A 17898-nucleotide genomic window follows, 5' to 3' on the forward strand; every position below is an offset into this window, starting at 1 on the left:
TCTCTCGATTTAAAATCGCTTTTCAAGGTCTCATAATTACTGTATCTGTACAGTCCCTGTCGTCTTGGAAGTGGGGATATTACCGATGTAGAGATCCGTAGAGGGACGTCAGGAAAGGACGGGGCTGGAGCTTGGGAATAGGCCCGGCTGTGGAAGAACTACAGACTGGGTATGGGGGGACAGCTAGACCGCTAAACGGACGCTGTCTGCCTGGCTGCTGGTTTTGGGTGGTCGTGAACCGACCCACCCACCTACCCGACCCGACAGCCAAAGCCTAACTCTTCAGCTTGGCTAGTATAACACGAAAGTATTCACCCACACTAGGGCTTTGAAATAGTCAGAAAGGGAAAGGAGGACATGCTATACGAGTTTATGCTATGAATGTTAGCCTATTATTTTCAACTGTTGACTCATGTAACTAAAACGGAAAGAGGATAACGCTTGTTTTTTTTCCAGGGGAAAGGAACTTTAAAGTGACTTGTTTTGGAGCGGGTGCTCCGATAAGATAAGAAGGGACCGAAGCTGTAACTTTGCTTGTTATTGGAATGAGTGGGACAACAATCTACTGTGTATAGCCTACAACTCCTAAACAAGACACACACACAATATGGGTCGTTTTGGACTTGGAAACATTACATAAATAATGTTCTCTTTTCGGATTGTGTGTGTATTAAAATGTAATAATAACATGGGGACATTATTTTGATCATCACTGAAGAAGACACGTGAGGATTTCTTGAGAGCGAGGCTCGAGCTGTCACTGGCGGCTGTCAAAACACTGCGCGTGGTGTGGAATAAAAAGTGAATATTTGAACAACTGACCCCAGATTGGCTTTTTAAACCTGATAAAAATCGCAATGTGATAAAAAACGTAATATCGGGGAAGGATGTATAAAGAAGGGGAGAGGAAAGACGAAAGGACTTTCAATTATTTCAACTGCCAGATGAGAGCGAGCAGAGCAGCACACGAGTACAAAGTGGACAGCGAGGGCTTCCAAAGGCAAGGGACGAATTAATGGAATGTGAGTGCTGACGTAATACAGAGGTCGGGATAATGAACTACTCAAGAGCCTGGAACGGTCCTTTTTATATGAGTGAGTAGGCCTAGTTGGCTACATTCGTGCGTAGCCTAGTAGAAATACGTATTTTCTGTACACACGATATATCAAGTCGTGATTACAACCATCACCTTTCTTGCCTCTCTTTTTTGCCCACTCTCCTGTCTAGTCTTCCTCTGCCAGATGTTTCACTTAGTACTGTTACCTCATTGCCCGCGCACCGTCCGCCATCATTGATCAGATATTAGTATTTCCCCCTTCACGTCACTCCGGCCATCATAATGGCCTTGCAGCCACTGCAACACCGGCAGCAGCAGCTTCTCCCACATGCCACGGAGGTTAGCTGCGCCTCAAGCAGTGACGGCGCCGTGACTGTGCGGATTATCGACAACACTAGGCACACACAGCACGCGCCGTCGCCACAGCATCGACAATATCATGACTCTCCCCCAACCCCAACGACAAGGGACAGCAATACCAGAGGAGGAGGGAGTGGAGTAGGTGGGTCTACCACTACCGCCAAAGGAGATCCCTCCAAACCCTGCACCAAATACAGCATCTCCTCCAGCTGTAGTTCAGGGGAGTCGGGAGTTCGGAGGGCTGTTATGAATAAGTTACACAGCCAGCAGAAGACTCTGCCCCAGTTGTTTGAGAGGTCCGCTGCCCAGTGGTGGGACCCCAAGTTTGATTCGCCGATACTCGAAGAGGCGTGCCGCGAGAGGTGCTTCCCGCAGACTCAACGCCGCTTCCGCTATGTTCTGTCATACATGGCCTCTGCCTCGCTCCTTTGGGGCGTGTATTTCGGGGTCAACCACGACCGCTGTGACCCGGCAACCTTCCTCGCCCCGACCGCCTCCTTCCTCCTTTTCCTGCTCATCCTCTTCCTCTTTACCTTGACAAGGCCCTATACTCACCTGTACAACCAGGCCTCGCTGCTCCTCATTGTGACCACATTCGCCATCACTCTGGCTCCTCAGATCCAGACAGGAGGCTTTGTCTACCTGGAGAGAACCAGGGATGGCAACCGGACATTCCCTCGCAACCCAGGCGGAGTGGGCCCTACTCGGGCTCCCTGCATCTCCCCAGTGGGCACCTTCTCTCTGTGTATGGAGGTCCTGCTACTACTCTACAGTGTTCTCCATGTGAGGCTATATGCTTCAGTTTTACTGGGGCTCCTGTATTCAGTACTATTTGAAGCCTTAGAGTGGCTGCCCCTGCTCCAGGGGAGAGATGGAAGTGGAGGAAATTATGGGGGGAATAGGTGGGGCGAGGCTGGGGTTGGAGGTGCAGAAGGGTCCCTAGGTTCTGGATCTAGTCCTGGAGGTCTTGGTTCTTCTAGCTTGGAATGGGACACCCTCCGCTGGCTGGGCCCGGCTAAGGCCCTCCTCCACCTGTGTGCCCACGCCATCGGCATCCACCTCTTCATCATGTCCGAGGTGCGATCCCGCTCCACCTTCCTCAAGGTGGGCCAGGCCATCATGCACGGCAAGGACCTGGAGGTAATTATTATTTATATGTTAGAGACAGATAAAATCAAAACATTGACACATTTGATCATCGAGAGACAGATGATTTCATTTCATCATCATGTTCATCAAACAATCAAATAACATGAAATAGATCACAAATGGTTACATTCTTGATGTTCTCGAAACCAGTTCACTGTCTTTGTGAATACGTTCCAGGTGGAGAAGGAAACCAGTTGTTACCTGTCTTTGTGAATACGTTCCAGGTGGAGAAGGAAACCAGTTGTTACCTGTCTTTGTGAATACGTTCCAGGTGGAGAAGGAAACCAGTTGTTACCTGTCTTTGTGAATACGTTCCAGGTGGAGAAGGAAACCAGTTGTTACCTGTCTTTGTGAATACGTTCCAGGTGGAGAGGGAAACCAGTTGTTACCTGTCTTTGTGAATACGTTCCAGGTGGAGAAGGAAACCAGTTGTTACCTGTCTTTGTGAATACGTTCCAGGTGGAGAGGGAAACCAGTTGTTACCTGTCTTTGTGAATACGTTCCAGGTGGAGAGGGAAACCAGTTGTTACCTGTCTTTGTGAATACGTTCCAGGTGGAGAAGGAAACCAGTTGTTACCTGTCTTTGTGAATACGTTCCAGGTGGAGAGGGAAACCAGTTGTTACCTGTCTTTGTGAATACGTTCCAGGTGGAGAGGGAAACCAGTTGTTACTTGTCTTTGTGAATACGTTCCAGGTGGAGGAGGAAACCAGTTGTTACCTGTCTTTGTGAATACGTTCCAGGTGGAGAAGGAAACCAGTTGTTACCTGTCTTTGTGAATACGTTCCAGGTGGAGAAGGAAACCAGTTGTTACCTGTCTTTGTGAATACGTTCCAGGTGGAGAGGGAAACCAGTTGTTACCTGTCTTTGTGAATACGTTCCAGGTGGAGAAGGAAACCAGTTGTTACCTGTCTTTGTGAATACGTTCCAGGTGGAGAGGCAAACCAGTTGTTACCTGTCTTTGTGAATACGTTCCAGGTGGAGAAAGAAACCAGTTGTTACCTGTCTTTGTGAATATGTTCCAGGTGGAGAAAGCGTTGAAGGAACGCATGATCCACTCTGTCATGCCGAGGAGGGTCGCCGATGAACTGATGAAGCAGGGGGACGAGGAGATGGAGGGGAACGCAGGGAAGAGATACTCTGCCGGGGCTTGTTCGGCTGTGTCCACGGTCGGAGGTCCTGGGGGGGCTTCTTCGATCGCGGCGAGCCCTAAGAACCATCCCCATCATCATAGTCATCTTAAGAGGAAGAAGACTTCGATCCCCAGAGGCCAGGTAAGAGGAGCAGTGGTTGATTTTAAAAACCCCATTGGCGTTTTAAAATAATGTGTAAAAACTCACCCGTTTAGCTTAGCCTTTTAGTCACTGTTTTATGCTATTTTATTCCTCCTTCATTGCTTCATGTGTGGTCTGCTTTTATTTATTTTATTATCCAAATCAATCAAATGTATTTTATTAAGCCTTTTTACATCAGCAGTTGTCACTAAGTTCTTTACGGTAACCGGCCTAGACCCAGAAGAACAAAAGCTTATAGATTTACTGCAAAGTGTGTTACAATTTTAAAAACACTTTAAATAAAGTTTGATTTAATTTGATCATCAGATCATCTTCAGGCCATTCAACATGAAGCGGATGGAGCCTGTTTCTATCCTCTTTGCGGATATCGTCGGCTTCACCAAAATGTCTGCCAACAAGTCCGCCCACGCCTTGGTGGGGCTCCTCAATGACCTCTTCGGCCGTTTCGACCGGCTGTGTGAGCTGACGCGCTGTGAGAAGATCAGTACACTGGGAGACTGTTACTACTGCGTGGCGGGATGTCCCGAGCCACGCCCTGACCATGCGTACTGCTGTGTCGAGATGGGACTAGGTATGATCCAATGGGATAAAGATGGGTAGATAGCGTTCTGTTAATTGCTCCTGCAACTTTATTGTGCAATGTCTGTCATTTTATTTTTGTACTTTATTTATAGGTTTTCAGATATGAGAACAGAAAAACAGTACAACGCCAAACCCTCATTCCCCAATCCACCCCTCCCTCCAAACCTCCCTCCCACCCACCAAGGCATCATACAAGGATAACATAGAAACATAAACAGTAATAGGAACAAAAACAATGGAGAAAATAATATTAGTTGAATCTTATCAGCACAATATATGGCCACTAGAACAGACATGAGATCTGCTTACCAAAATATGCAAGTTACACTAAGTAAAAGACAGGCTCCCCAGTCGTTAATGGGGACCAGGTGAAGCCAAACTTTTGTCAGGCCCCACGGACAGTGTACCCAACCTCCAAAGGCAGAGATGACACCACCTCCTTAACCCACTGCATAAAGGAGGTTGACTCTGCCTACTTCCTGTGAAGAGAACAAGACTGCCCGCTAGCAGTGAGGCAGATGCTATCGCATTCGCCTGATGCATGGTGGCATTCTGGTCTAGGGGAAGTACACCAGAAATGTCAGTGACCGGGTTGGGGCTAACAGTTGTATTACACATATGTGAGAATGCTTAACAAATGTGGTCCCAGAAGCCACTCAAATATTGGCACGACCAAAACATGTCTCCCGGAGTTGCTGGACTCTGGTGGCATCTCAAACACTTGGGGTCAACATTTGGGTATATTTTTGCTAATCTGTCATTTGAGTAATGGAGACAGTGCAAAAAAAGGTGTTATCAACAAATAAGTCACACATAAACAGCAGACTGTTCCTATGCCAGAACTGGAATGCCGTGTCACTCTGTGACGCTGGGAAGAGATGATCATGGAGAGAAGCAGCTTGCTTGTTTAAGGATAAAGTGATTTTGAGAATTGGGACCTAGACTGTAACTCCAGGATGGCCCAAGTCCTTTTTTTCCAAATGTACAAACCCAACAAACACATTTAGATATATTTGCTGACCAGTAGTAGTGTAAAACAAATTGGGAATGCCCAGCCCACCTGCAGCCTTAGGTCTCTCTAGATATACCTTTCTCATTTGTGGATTTGACTTATTCCAAATGAATTTAAAATGTAGCTGTCCAGTTGTTTGAATATCGACTTTGGCAAAAAAATGGGGATGATTTGTAATAAGTACAAAAACATAGATAGTACAGTCATCTTAACAGAATGAATGCGACCTGCTGGTGAAATGGGAAGAGACGACCACCGTATGAAATCCTGCTTAGTGCTCTCCAGGAGTGTACCGAAGTTATGTTTCAACAGAGCCTGAAATGAGCGTGTGACCTTCAACCCCAAATAAGTACAGACCTGATGCTCCACCTTAAATAGGAAGTTGGCATACCTTCTGCTAACTGATTCATGGGGAGGAGCACACTTTATGTTAGGTTTAATTCATAACTAGAGAATGTCCCAAAACCTTGTAGCATGTCCAAGAGATAGGGTATAGACTCCACAGTGTTGCCTTATATAGTTAAGGTTATTCTAGGTTATTATATCTCCTCAGGAAATTTGTTTTACCTCTCACTTCAAATAAGAACATTCAGGAATATAACGTTATTACACATTTACAGACAACAGGTGTGTAGTAGACTGTATGCTCACTGAATATACACATACATCACATTGAACAGCAGGACATATTGCAGACTGTGGCTTTCATCCCATTGGGTGATGATATGATACCTAAAGCACATCACGGCCATATTCAGGAAGCGTCTCAGAGCAGGACTGCTGATCCACCATCGGGTACAGACTCTACAGGGTTAGCGATGTGTAAAATAAGATAGTCTGCATATCAGGACACCTTGTGAGTTATGTCGCCCCTTAATCCCCTCCTCGCCGCGTAGGGCGATAGCAAGAGGCTCAGTAGCCATATCAAATAGGAAAGGGGATAAACAGCAACCCTGCCTGGCCCCCCTGTGGAGAGGGAAGTAGCTAGAGGTAACATTGTTGGTGCGAACAGACGCCACGGGGGACTGGTACAGAATCTTAATCCAGGAAAGGAATGACAGGACAAACCCAAATATCTCTAGTACCGTAAATACATATTCCCACTCAACCCGGTCGAAAGCCTTCTCAGCATCAAGAGAGATGACGACCTCTGGTTGTCGAGTTGAGTGGGCAGCATGAAGAACATTACATAGCCGCCGCATATTATAGAAAGATTGTCCACCTGAGATAAATACGGTTTAGTCAGAGTTAATTATAGTAGGCATCACTGTCTCTGCACGAGAGGACCTTAGTGAGAATGTTATAATCGCAGCACAAAAGGCTTAAAGGCGGTATGAGCCACAGTCGAGGGGATTCTTGTCCTTCTTAAGCAAAACCAAAATAGTTGCCTTGGTAAGTGTCTGGGGAAGTTTCTGACGAGAAAGGATTTCATTGTACATTGAGCTGAGGATAGAGGATAATTTAGAGGAGAATGCTTTATAAAAATTCAATAGGGAAGGCATCATGCTTTACCGCTCTGCATGGACTGGATTGCCAGAGTAGCTTCATCATCACTTATTGAGGTATTCATGTTAGTTTGCTCATCTGAATTGAGACATGGGATGTCCAGATTGTCTAGAAATGCGTGCATACAATATGTGTCAGGAAGAGCCTCTGATGAGTAAAGAGCAGAGTATAATTGCTTAAATTGATTGTTGATTTCTTTGGGATTGGTAGAAGTTAAATCGGCTGCAACACAGATTTCAGGTCGAAGCTGGTGAGATAACAACTTGCCAGCTTTCTCTCCGTGTTCATAAAATGTCTGCCTCGACTTAAACAGATGCTGTTCCGTTTGTTTCGTGGAAAGATTGTCAAATTCCGATTGGTGTAGCAGTCTCTCTTTGTAGAGTTCAAGCGTTGGAGAAGAGGCATATCTGTTGTCCACATCTAGAATGAGTTGAGATAGCTCCGATAAGCATTTAGTGCGCTGGTCTGAAGGTCTTTTGAAGCTGGTCTTCTTGACCTTTGGGCCAAAATGTTTTCCAATCAAAGTATGGGAGCAATCAGCAGTGTGTGGGTGGGTACAGTATCTGTCTTTCTCCAGTTGGCTTATTATACCCTGCACCTGTTACTAGTTACTGGATGTGTGCTCACTGCGTTCTGTCTGACCTGTGTGTGCTTGTGTTTCAGGGGTGATTGGGATCCGAGCAGTTTCATTGTACTACAAGGAAAACGGGTCAATAAAGTCTTCTTCTGCTTCTTCTTCTACTCTGAAACTAGGTATGATCGTGGCCATTGAGCAGTTCTGCCAGGAGACGTGTGAGACGGTGGACATGAGGGTGGGGGTCCACACCGGCACGGTCCTCTGTGGGATCCTGGGGATGAAGCGGTTCAAGTTCGACGTGTGGTCCAACGACGTCAACCTGGCCAACCTCATGGAACAATTGGGCGTCGCCGGGAAGGTTCACCTATCAGAGGCCACCGCTGGGTTTCTGGATGATCGGTACCAGCAGGAGGACGGGCGGGTGTTGGAGAGGGCGACGCAGGGCCTGATGGAGAAACTGAAGGGTAGGTTTTATTTGATTTTGTTCTGTGTCCCCCTTTTCAGTACACACATACTGATGTCAGGCAGGATGCAGGAACACTGACCATCGCCATCTGCGCCCATTCCACATGATGGAGATATTTCCATAGTTATTACTTCCAATGTTGTTTTGAATAGTGTTTGAACGTTCACTAAGATTGTATTTGGTTGTGATCTTTGCAGAATACCTGTTTTGTACGCAGCAGTTGTTAGCTAGAATGCTAACGCTCATTGACGTAGGCGGTGAGCAAAGCTAGCCAGTAAGTCATTTTTCTGGGTGAAGTTGACATTTAAAAAAAAGTATAATGCAGTTGATTTGCGATGATGACACAAACTTCATATTAATAAGCAGGACATTCATACAAGTCCAAAAGTAGTGTGGAAGGCGCTCATAAGCAACATGTAAATAGTATTTTTTGCTTCCGGTCTATGAGAACCCACTCGTGTTCTGCAACCAAGTTGTGTGCATTGCCCTCGTGTGCGGCAATGTTTGTAAACACCGAAAGGGGTCTATTTTGGTTCTACCTTGATTACTCATAATAACTGGGTGTTTTGATTCTATGTTGTTTAGTTGATTGTAACAATGAGGCGTGTTATGTACATCCCAAACGTTCTAAAACTGCTGCTTGGTAAGTATAACTTTCAATGAAAATAGGTTATTAGGTTATTAGGAAATGTGTTTTTTTTACCTCTCACTTCGAACAAGAACATTCAGGAATATAACGTTATTACACATTTACAGACAACAGGTGTGTAGTAGACTGTATGCTCACTGAATATACACATACATCACATTGAACAGCAGGACATATTGCAGACTGTGGCTTTCATCCCATTGGGTGATGATATAATACCTAAAGCACATCACGGCCATATTCAGGAAGCGTCTCAGAGCAGGACTGCTGATCTACCATCGGTTTTACCTTTTAAATCATATTTGAAAAAGATGACATGGACAGTGAGGACCTGATCCTAGATCAGCACTTCTACTCTGAGGCTTTATGAATATGAACCATGCAGGTTATCAGGTTTGCACAGGGCCATACAGGGCCATACATGGCCATGCAGGGCCATACATGGCCAAACAGGGCCATACAGGGCCATACAGGGTCATACGGGGCCATAAAGGGTCATACAGGGCCATACAGGGCCATACAGGGTCATACAGGGCCATACAGGGTCATACAGGGTCATACGGGGTCATCATTTCAAAACTCATAATAGTCACTGAGTGTTTTGTTAGTAAATGAGTTAGCGCTAACATATTCACACACACACACACACACACACACACACACACACACACACACACACACACACACACACACACACAGAGGCTGCTGGTTTATATTTGGCTGCTACTGTGTTTGTGCCCAGGTGTTGCATTGTGGGCAGAGCATGTTTGAGCTGTAGATAGGAGCTGATAAGATGGAGAGGGCAGGCACTTCAGTCCTGAGTAGGGTAGAAAAGTGGAGGGAGAGGGAGAGGGCAGGAGGGGAGAGGGAGAGGGCAGGAGAAGAGAGAGGAGGGCAGGAGAAGAGAGAGGAGGGCAGGAGAAGAGAGAGGAGGGCAGGAGAAGAGAGAGGGGGGCAGGAGTAGTGAGAGGGGGGCAGGAGAAGAGAGAGGGGGCAGGAGAAGAGAGCGGGGGGCAGGAGAATAGGGGGGTAGAAAAGTAGAGGGAGAGGGCAGGAGAAGAGAGAGGGGGCAGGAGAAGAGAGAGGGGGGCAGGAGAAGAGAGAGGAGGGCAGGAGAAGAGAGAGGGGGGCAGGAGTAGTGAGAGGGGGGCAGGAGAAGAGAGAGGGGGCAGGAGTAGAGAGAGGGGGGCAGGAGAATAGGGGGATAGAAAAGTAGAGGCAGAGGGCAGGAGAAGAGAGAGGGGGGCAGGAGAAGAGAGAAGGGGGCAGGAGAAGAGAGAGGAGGGCAGGAGAAGAGAGAGGGGGGCAGGAGAAGAGAGCGGGGGGCAGGAGAATAGGGGGGTAGAAAAGTAGAGGGAGAGGGCAGGAGAAGAGAGAGGGGGGCAGGATAAGAGAGAGGGGGGCAGGAGAAGAGAGAGGGGGGCAGGAGAATAGGGGGGTAGAAAAGTAGAGGGAGAGGGCAGGAGAAGAGAGCGGGGGGCAGGAGAAGAGAGGGGTAGAAAAGTAGAGGGAGAGGGCAGGAGAAGAGAGGAGGGCAGGAGAAGAGAGAGGGGGCAGGAGAAGAGATAGGGGGGCAGGAGAAGAGAGAGGGAGGCAGGAGAATAGGGGGGTAGAAAAGTAGAGGGAGAGGGCAGGAGAAGAGAGCGGGGGGCAGGAGAAGAGAGGGGTAGAAAAGTAGAGGGAGAGGGCAGGAGAAGAGAGAGGGGGGCAGGACAAGAGAGAGGGAGGCAGGAGAATAGGGGGGTAGAAAAGTAGAGGGAGAGGGCACTCTCTCTCAATTCAATTCAACTGACTTTATTGACATGGCAAGTTCATTATTACTTACATTGTCAAAGTATACATATATAAAAATAAATTAAAAACCAACAGCAATAATAATAGTAGTAGTGGACATGGGATTACCATTAACAGCAACTACAACAACATTTTAATGAGAACAACAATACATTAAAGCAATAGTAGTAGACCAGTGTCAACATGACTGAGAAGACACATGACATGGTATGAAAGACAGAACAAAACAAGATGGGAAATATTATCAACATTACTTTGCACTTTTCACTGGCTGTCCCTCAGGTTGTGGCAGGGGGACACATATTTGGCTGCCAAAACTGCACATTTAGGCTTTTCACCCAATAAATATTAGATTTTTTCTTCATCTTTTATAGTTTCAAATTCTTTGTATTGAATTATAATTTTGGGAAAGAAATATTCTCTTTGGTCTGAGTATTTGTCACAGTGTAATAGGAAATGCAGCTCTGTCTCCTCTCTCTCTCTCTCTCTCTCTCTCTCTCTCTCTCTCTCTCTCTCTCTCTCTCTCTCTCTCTCTCACTGTCACCTTCTCTCTGTCCTCACCCTGACCCGAGTCACTTCACTGTGTCCCCTTGTTGAACCTCCTGATCACTCTCTCCATCCCTCTCTCTCCAGCCACTCAGACAGGGTGTTACCTAGGAGTGTAACGCTTCACCAAGCCCACAGTTCGGTTGGTATTGCGGTTTTGGGGTCACGGTTCGGTTGGTATTGCGTTTTGGGGTCACGGTTCGGTTTCAGTACTGCGGAAAAATGAAAATCCAACAGTTACTGTAGTTAGTTTTTGTTTAAGAAAATACAAAGTGTTGTTATTCCTGATTATATATATGATGTTGAGCGATATAATACCTGATGAGAGCACCACCAGGAATAACAACACTTTCTGTTTCCTTCAATGAAACACACCATTACTCATCAACTACACCACTAAAATAAAGTGCAATATGCGTGTGAAATCAATATGTGAACATGGCTCAGACAGTGTATAGGCCTATGCTATAATATTTTCTTACAAAGATAAAAATATGCGCACTTGAGTGGGGGCGTGTCTGTAGTGCCAGTCTTCTAATTTGTCACTCTGGGGTAATGTGATGGGCTAGTGGTTAGAGCGTTGGACTAGTAACCGGAAGGTTGCAAGTTCAAACCCCCGAGCTGACAAGGTACAAATCTGTCGTTCTGCCCCTGAGCAGGCAGTTAACCCACTGTTCCTAGGCCGTCATTGAAAATAAGAATTTGTTCTTAACTGACTTGCCTAGTTAAATAAAGGTAAAATATATATATTTTTTTTAAGTAGCTCTCTGTAGCCCTGGAAGTCAATCCATCTGTAGTAAGCGCAACCCAGGGTGCATTAGCCAATTCAGCTTAAGCTTGCTTATATAGAGCAATATATATATTCTACCTACTTGCTGAAATGGGTGCGAGAGGGCAAATTCATAATGTGGCTCAAGCACCTTCACAAGGTGCTGAAACCCCCTATTCTTCTCAACCAGGAGAATGGCGCATATCCACCACTCTTGTCATTTCTTTGGCCCGGTCAGAATCGGCTCCAGTGGTAGGAATACTGGGGTGATGTCGGCGTAAATGTGTCAAAATGTTTTGAGGTGCGTGGTGACATACTCTCTCTGTCCCTCGTCGTTGTAATCTACTGGGAAGCCAAAATGTCCCCAAACTGGAGATTTAAATGATGACGAAGGATCCTCCATTTCCGGTTAATCGACCCCACCACTTGCCATTGTGCAGAACTAGTTCCTGACTGCGCCTCACAAAAGGTTTGAAATGCACCAATTAAGATTATAATTTTGATTACAATGTGCGCATAGGCTCTAGTTGTTTTAACGGAATAGCCTAAAATGTTTTTTTCAGCTCCGATTTACTCAAGAGACCTACAACGCAGTGTAGACATCGCCTACAAGCCCTAGTGTTTTCATTTGATATACAGTGCCTTCGGAAGGTATTCAAACCTTATTCTAAAATGTATTAAATATGTATTTTTCCTCAGCAATATACACACAATAGCCCATAATGAAATATTAGCAATTTTATTGAAAATAAAAAACAGAAATATCTTATTTACATAAGTAACCTGACCATTTGCTATGAGACTTGAAATTGAGCTCCGGTGCGTCCTGTTTCCATTGATCATCCTTGATGTTTCTACAACTTGATTGACTCCACGTGGTAAATTCAATTGATTGTACATGATTTGAAAAGGCACACACCTGTCTATATAAGGCCCCACAGTTGACAGTGCATGTCAGAGCAAAAACCAAGCCACGAGGTCGACGGAATTGTCCGTAGAGCTCTGAGACAGGATTTTGTTGAGGGTCAGATCTGGGGAAGGGTACCAACAAAAATTCTGCAGCATTGAAGGTCCCCAAGAACACAGTGGCCTCCCTCATTCTTAAATGGAGGAAGTTTGGAACCACCAAGACTCTGCCTGGAGCTGGCCGCCAGGCAAAACTGAGCAATCTAGGGAGAAGTGCTTTGGTCAGGGAGGTGACCAAGAATCAGATGGTCACTCTGACAGAGCTCCAGAGTTCCTCTGTGGAGATTGGAGAACCTTCCAGAAGGACAACCATCTTTTCAGCACTCCACCAATCAGGCCTTTATGGTGGAGTGGCCAGACAGAAGCCACTCCTCAGTAAAAGGCACACGACAGCCTGGTTGGAGTTTGCCAAAAGGCACCTAAAGACTCTCAGACCAGGTGAAACAAGATTCTCTGGTCTGATGAAACTAAGATTGGACTCTATGGCCAAGCGTCACATCTGGAGGAAACCTGACACCATCCCTACGATGAAGCATGGTGGTGGCAGCATCATGCAGTGGGAATGTTTTTAAGCGGCAGAGACTGGGAGACTTGTCAGGATCGAGGCAAAATGAACGGAGCAAAGTACAGAGAGATCCTTGGTGAAAACCTGATCCAAAGTGGAAAGTTCACCTTCCAACAGGACAATGACCCTAAGCACACAGCCAAGACAACGCAGGAGTGGCTTCGGGACAAGTCTCTGAATGTCCTTGAGTGGCCCAGCCAGGGCCCGGACTTGAGAGATCTGGAGAGATCTGAAAAAAGCTGTGAAGCAACGCTCCGCATCCAACCTGACAGAGCTTTAGAGGATCTGCAGAGAAGAATTGGAGAAACTCCCCAAATACACGTCTGCCAAGCTTGTAGTGTCAAACCCAAGAAGACTCAAGGCTGTAATTGCTGCCAAAGGTGCTTCAACAAAGTACTGAGTAAAGAGTCTGAATACTTATGTAAATGTGATATTTCTGCTTTGAATTTTTTAAAATAAATTAGCAAAAATGTCTTTGTTAGCAAAAATGAGCAAAAATGAACAAAATGTCTTTGTTTTGTCATTATGGGGTAGTGTATGTAGCTTGATGAGGGGAACAACTATTTAATGCGTATTTGAATAGGTCTGTGACCTAACAACATGTGGAAACAGTCAAGGGATCTGAATACTTTCTGGTGGCACTGTATATTCTTTTATGTTCTCATTCGGTTTGACAGTATGGACCGAACCGAGGTCCCCATACCGAACGGTTTGGTACAAATACATGTACCGTTACACCCCTAGTGTTACCCGTCTCATCCACTCAGCGATTCACCTGTCACCCCCCCCCCCCCCCCCACACACACACACACACATACCACACACACACAGCCCTTACGCAACACCAGTCCAGTTTATTGCAATGACTCATGGTTTTCTCATATAGCTTTACTAGCAGTGATAGCCTCTCTGTGCCCCAGTGCTGCTATTTGTGTGTGTGTGTTTGAATCTGCCATCTCTCCTATTTCAGCCCAGGTGGTGAGGCTTGCATTTTGTGCCCAGGGTTTGTTGTTGTTAAGCTCTGGGCTCCACACACACACACACACACACACACACACACACACACACACACACACACACACACACACACACACACACACACACACACACACACACACACACACACACACACACACACACACACACACACACACACACACACACACACACACACACACACAAAGAGTCTGAATGGCCATGGATAGATATGCTCTGTTCAGGCTTTTTTCTCCTGTTGTGGTGTGCTGTTACTCAGGGAAATGGGGTTAGGAATGAGTGTGTTTGTACGTGTGTGTGTGCATTAAATTGCATTAATTGCATGTATGCATCTGCAAACTCATCCCGGGATACCCAGTATTACTGGTAGTGCACACAAGTAAAAAAAAAAAATGTAAACGCAGCACGATATTTCTTATGCATTTTCTTTTTTTCCTGCGTGAAAAAGTATGAATTCTGCGTTAACTAGCAAGTTAAACTTGGGAGTTGCGTTATCTAAGTAAGTGGCTGAATTAATAAGGTGAAGGGGCATTACATTGTGGCAGCTTTCTGCCGTGTTTGAGAAGTCAAATCCCTTTGGATGAGTTGTCTGTACAGCTGCCACTGCAGTTTGATTTCCTTGCATTTTTTCTCCTCTCCATTCTGGGCCTGTCTGCTCCTCCCCCCTCTTCTCCAAGCAGAGCAGGCAGGCCAGTTGCCCTAGCGACTCCAGACTCCCCACAGACACAGCATGTACACAAGTACTGTTCTTCCTTCAGACACAGCATGTACACAAGTACTGTTCTTCCTTCAGACACAGCATGTACACAAGTACTGTTCTTCCTTCAGACAAGTATGTGTCAAAACTTTGTTCATTTGCACATCGTCTCTCGTTCATATTTGCTTGTAAATGTCCGAACTCACCAAAAATGTCATGAGCTGCATTGCCTGTCTTTGCAATTTGTTTATTTTCGTTTGCGCTCGTTAGCATATTTAGCTAGCAACCTCCATGAAAATTCACTATTACTTATGGTAATTTTGTTAGCATTCTGGTAATTGTTTTTTTGGGCGCCCCCAAGTCAGTAATACTGTAAATCCTGGGACGAGAGAAGGACGGTACGACGATATGAAAATCTGGATACCGACCAACCCTCCACAATGCCGTTGGCACCTTTATCCCTATATAGTGCAATACTTTTGGCCAGAACCCGTAAAAGTAGTGTACTAAGACGGGAATAGGGTGCCATTTGGGATGCAGGCATAGAGTAGTTTAACTGCAGCTGTAGGAAGATAGTCATCTAGCAGTACATGGGGATAAGTTACCTGTAGCTAGCGTTAGCATATTTCAGGGCTAGAATACTGTTCTAGCCTGATTTTAGCTATGATATTGTACTGGGCTCAGGTCCAGTCTCTTCTTCCCACCACTATATGTCTGTCAGTCGTGTGGGTGGCAGTGGATAGGCTACTTAGTCTTAATTAAACCATGACACACTCCAGCTAATGAACTAGTGTAGCGCAGTAGGAAGTCTATAATATACTACTAATGAACTATTGTAGTGCAGTAGGTCAATAATACAGTTGAAGTCAGAAGTTTACATACACCTTAGCCAAATACACTCAGTTTTTCACAATTCCTGACATTTAATCCTAGTAAAAATTCCCTGTCTTAGGTCAGTTAGGATCACCACTTTATTTTAAGAATGTGAAATGTCAGAATAATAGTAGAGAGAATGATTTAATTCAGATTTGATTTCTTTCATCACATTCCCAGTAGGTCAGAAGTTTACATACACTCAATTAGTATTTGGTAGCATTGCCTTTAAATTGTTTAACTTGGGTCAAACGCTTCAGGTAGCCTTCCACAAGCTTCCCACAATAAGTTGGGTGAATTTTGGCTCATTCCTCTTGACAGAGCTGGTGTAACGGAGTCAGGTTGTAGGCCTCCTTGCTCGAACACGCTTTTTCAGTTCTGCCCACAAATTTTCTATGGGATTGAGGTCAGGGCTTTGTGATGGCCACTCCAATACCTTGACTTTGTTGTCCTTAAGCCATTTTGCCACAACTTTGGAAGTATGCTTGTGGTCATTGTCCATTTGGAAGACCCATTTACGACCAAGCTTTAACTTCCTGACTGATGTCTTGAGATGTTGCTTCAATATATCCACATAATTTTCCACCTCATGATGTCATCTATTTTGTGAAGTGCACCAGTCCCTCCTGCAGCAAAGCACCCCCACAACATGATGCTGCCACCCCCGTGCTTCACAGTTTGGGATGGTGTTCTTCGGCTTGCAAGCCTCCCCTTTTTCCTCCAAACATAACGATGGTCATTATGCAGTCCCTCCTGCAGCAAAGCACCCCCACAACATGATGCTGCCACCCCCGTGCTTCACAGTTTGGGATGGTGTTCTTCGGCTTGCAAGCCTCCCCTTTTTCCTCCAAACATAACGATGGTCATTATGGCCAAACAGTTCTATTTTTGTTTCATCAGACCAGAGGACATTTCTGCAAAAAGTACGATCTTTGTCCCCATGTGCAGTTGCAAAGCGTAGTCTGGCTTTTTTATGGTGGTTTTGGAGCAGTGGCCTTTTTTACTTGCTGAGCAGCCTTTCAGGTTATGTCAATATAGGACTAGTTTTACTGTGCATATAGATACTTTTGTACCTGTTTCCTCCAGCATCTTCACAAGGTCGTTTGCTGTTGTTCTGGAATTGATTTGCACTTTTCGCACCAAAGTTCGTTCATCTCTAGGAGACAGAGCGCGTCTCCTTCCTGAGCAGTATGACGGCTGCGTGGTCCCATGGTGTTTATACTTGCATACTATTGTTTGTACAGATTAACGTGATACCTTCAAGCGTTTGGAAATGGATCACAAGGATGAACCAGACTTGTGGAGGTCTACACATTTTTTTCTGAGGTCTTGGCTGATTTCTTTTGATTTTCCCATGATGTCAAGCAAAGAGGCACTGAGTTTGAAGGTAGGCCTTGAACTACATCCACAGGTACACCTCCAATTGACTCATATAATGTCAATTAGCCTTATCAGAAGCTTCTAAAGCCATGACATCATTTTCTTGAATTTTCCAAGCTGTTTAAAGGCACAGTCAACTTAGTTTATGTAATTGTGATACAGTGAATTATAAGTGAAATATTCTGTCTGTAAACAATTGTTGGGAAAATTACTTGTGTCATGCACAAAGTAGACGTCCTAACCGATTTGCTAAAACTATAGTTTGTTAACAAGAATTTTGTGGAGTGGTTGAAAAACAAGTTTTAATGACTCCAACCTAAGCGTATGTAAACTTCTGACCTCAACTGTATATTGAAGTGGTGTAGTGCAGTGGGAGGTCAATAATATACTACTAATGAACTAGTGCAGCTCAGTAGGAATTCAATCATATTCTCAACTTGTGTAGCACAGCAGTAGGTCAATAATATCCTGAACTAGTGTAACGCAGTAGGAGATCAATAATATACTGAACTAGTGTAACGAAGTAGGAGATCAATAATATACTGAACTAGTGTAGCGCAGTAGGGGATCAATAATATACTGAACTAGTGTAGCGCAGTAGGAGATCAATAATATACTGAACTAGTGTAGTGCAGTAGGGGATCAATAATATACTGAACTA

The 17898-nt window shown here is 45.2% G+C and overlaps 1 protein-coding gene across 1 annotated transcript in view; it reads left to right on the top strand.

Annotated features, from left to right (window-relative positions):
- LOC110485545 (adenylate cyclase type 9) overlaps nucleotides 1-17898 on the top strand; it is a 104574-nt gene that overhangs the window by 999 nt on the left and 85677 nt on the right. Inside the window, exons 1-4 of the mRNA XM_036949228.1 lie at nucleotides 1-2557; nucleotides 3590-3838; nucleotides 4166-4430; nucleotides 7713-8000. The exon at nucleotides 1-2557 is cut by the window's left edge and continues 999 nt beyond it. Of these exons, the coding sequence (XP_036805123.1) occupies nucleotides 1340-2557; nucleotides 3590-3838; nucleotides 4166-4430; nucleotides 7713-8000 (2020 nt within the window). The 5' untranslated portion in view covers nucleotides 1-1339. The remainder of the gene's footprint in view (nucleotides 2558-3589; nucleotides 3839-4165; nucleotides 4431-7712; nucleotides 8001-17898) is intronic.

Source organism: Oncorhynchus mykiss, chromosome 17, assembly GCF_013265735.2.
Source record: "Oncorhynchus mykiss isolate Arlee chromosome 17, USDA_OmykA_1.1, whole genome shotgun sequence".
Classification (NCBI taxonomy): domain Eukaryota; kingdom Metazoa; phylum Chordata; class Actinopteri; order Salmoniformes; family Salmonidae; genus Oncorhynchus; species Oncorhynchus mykiss.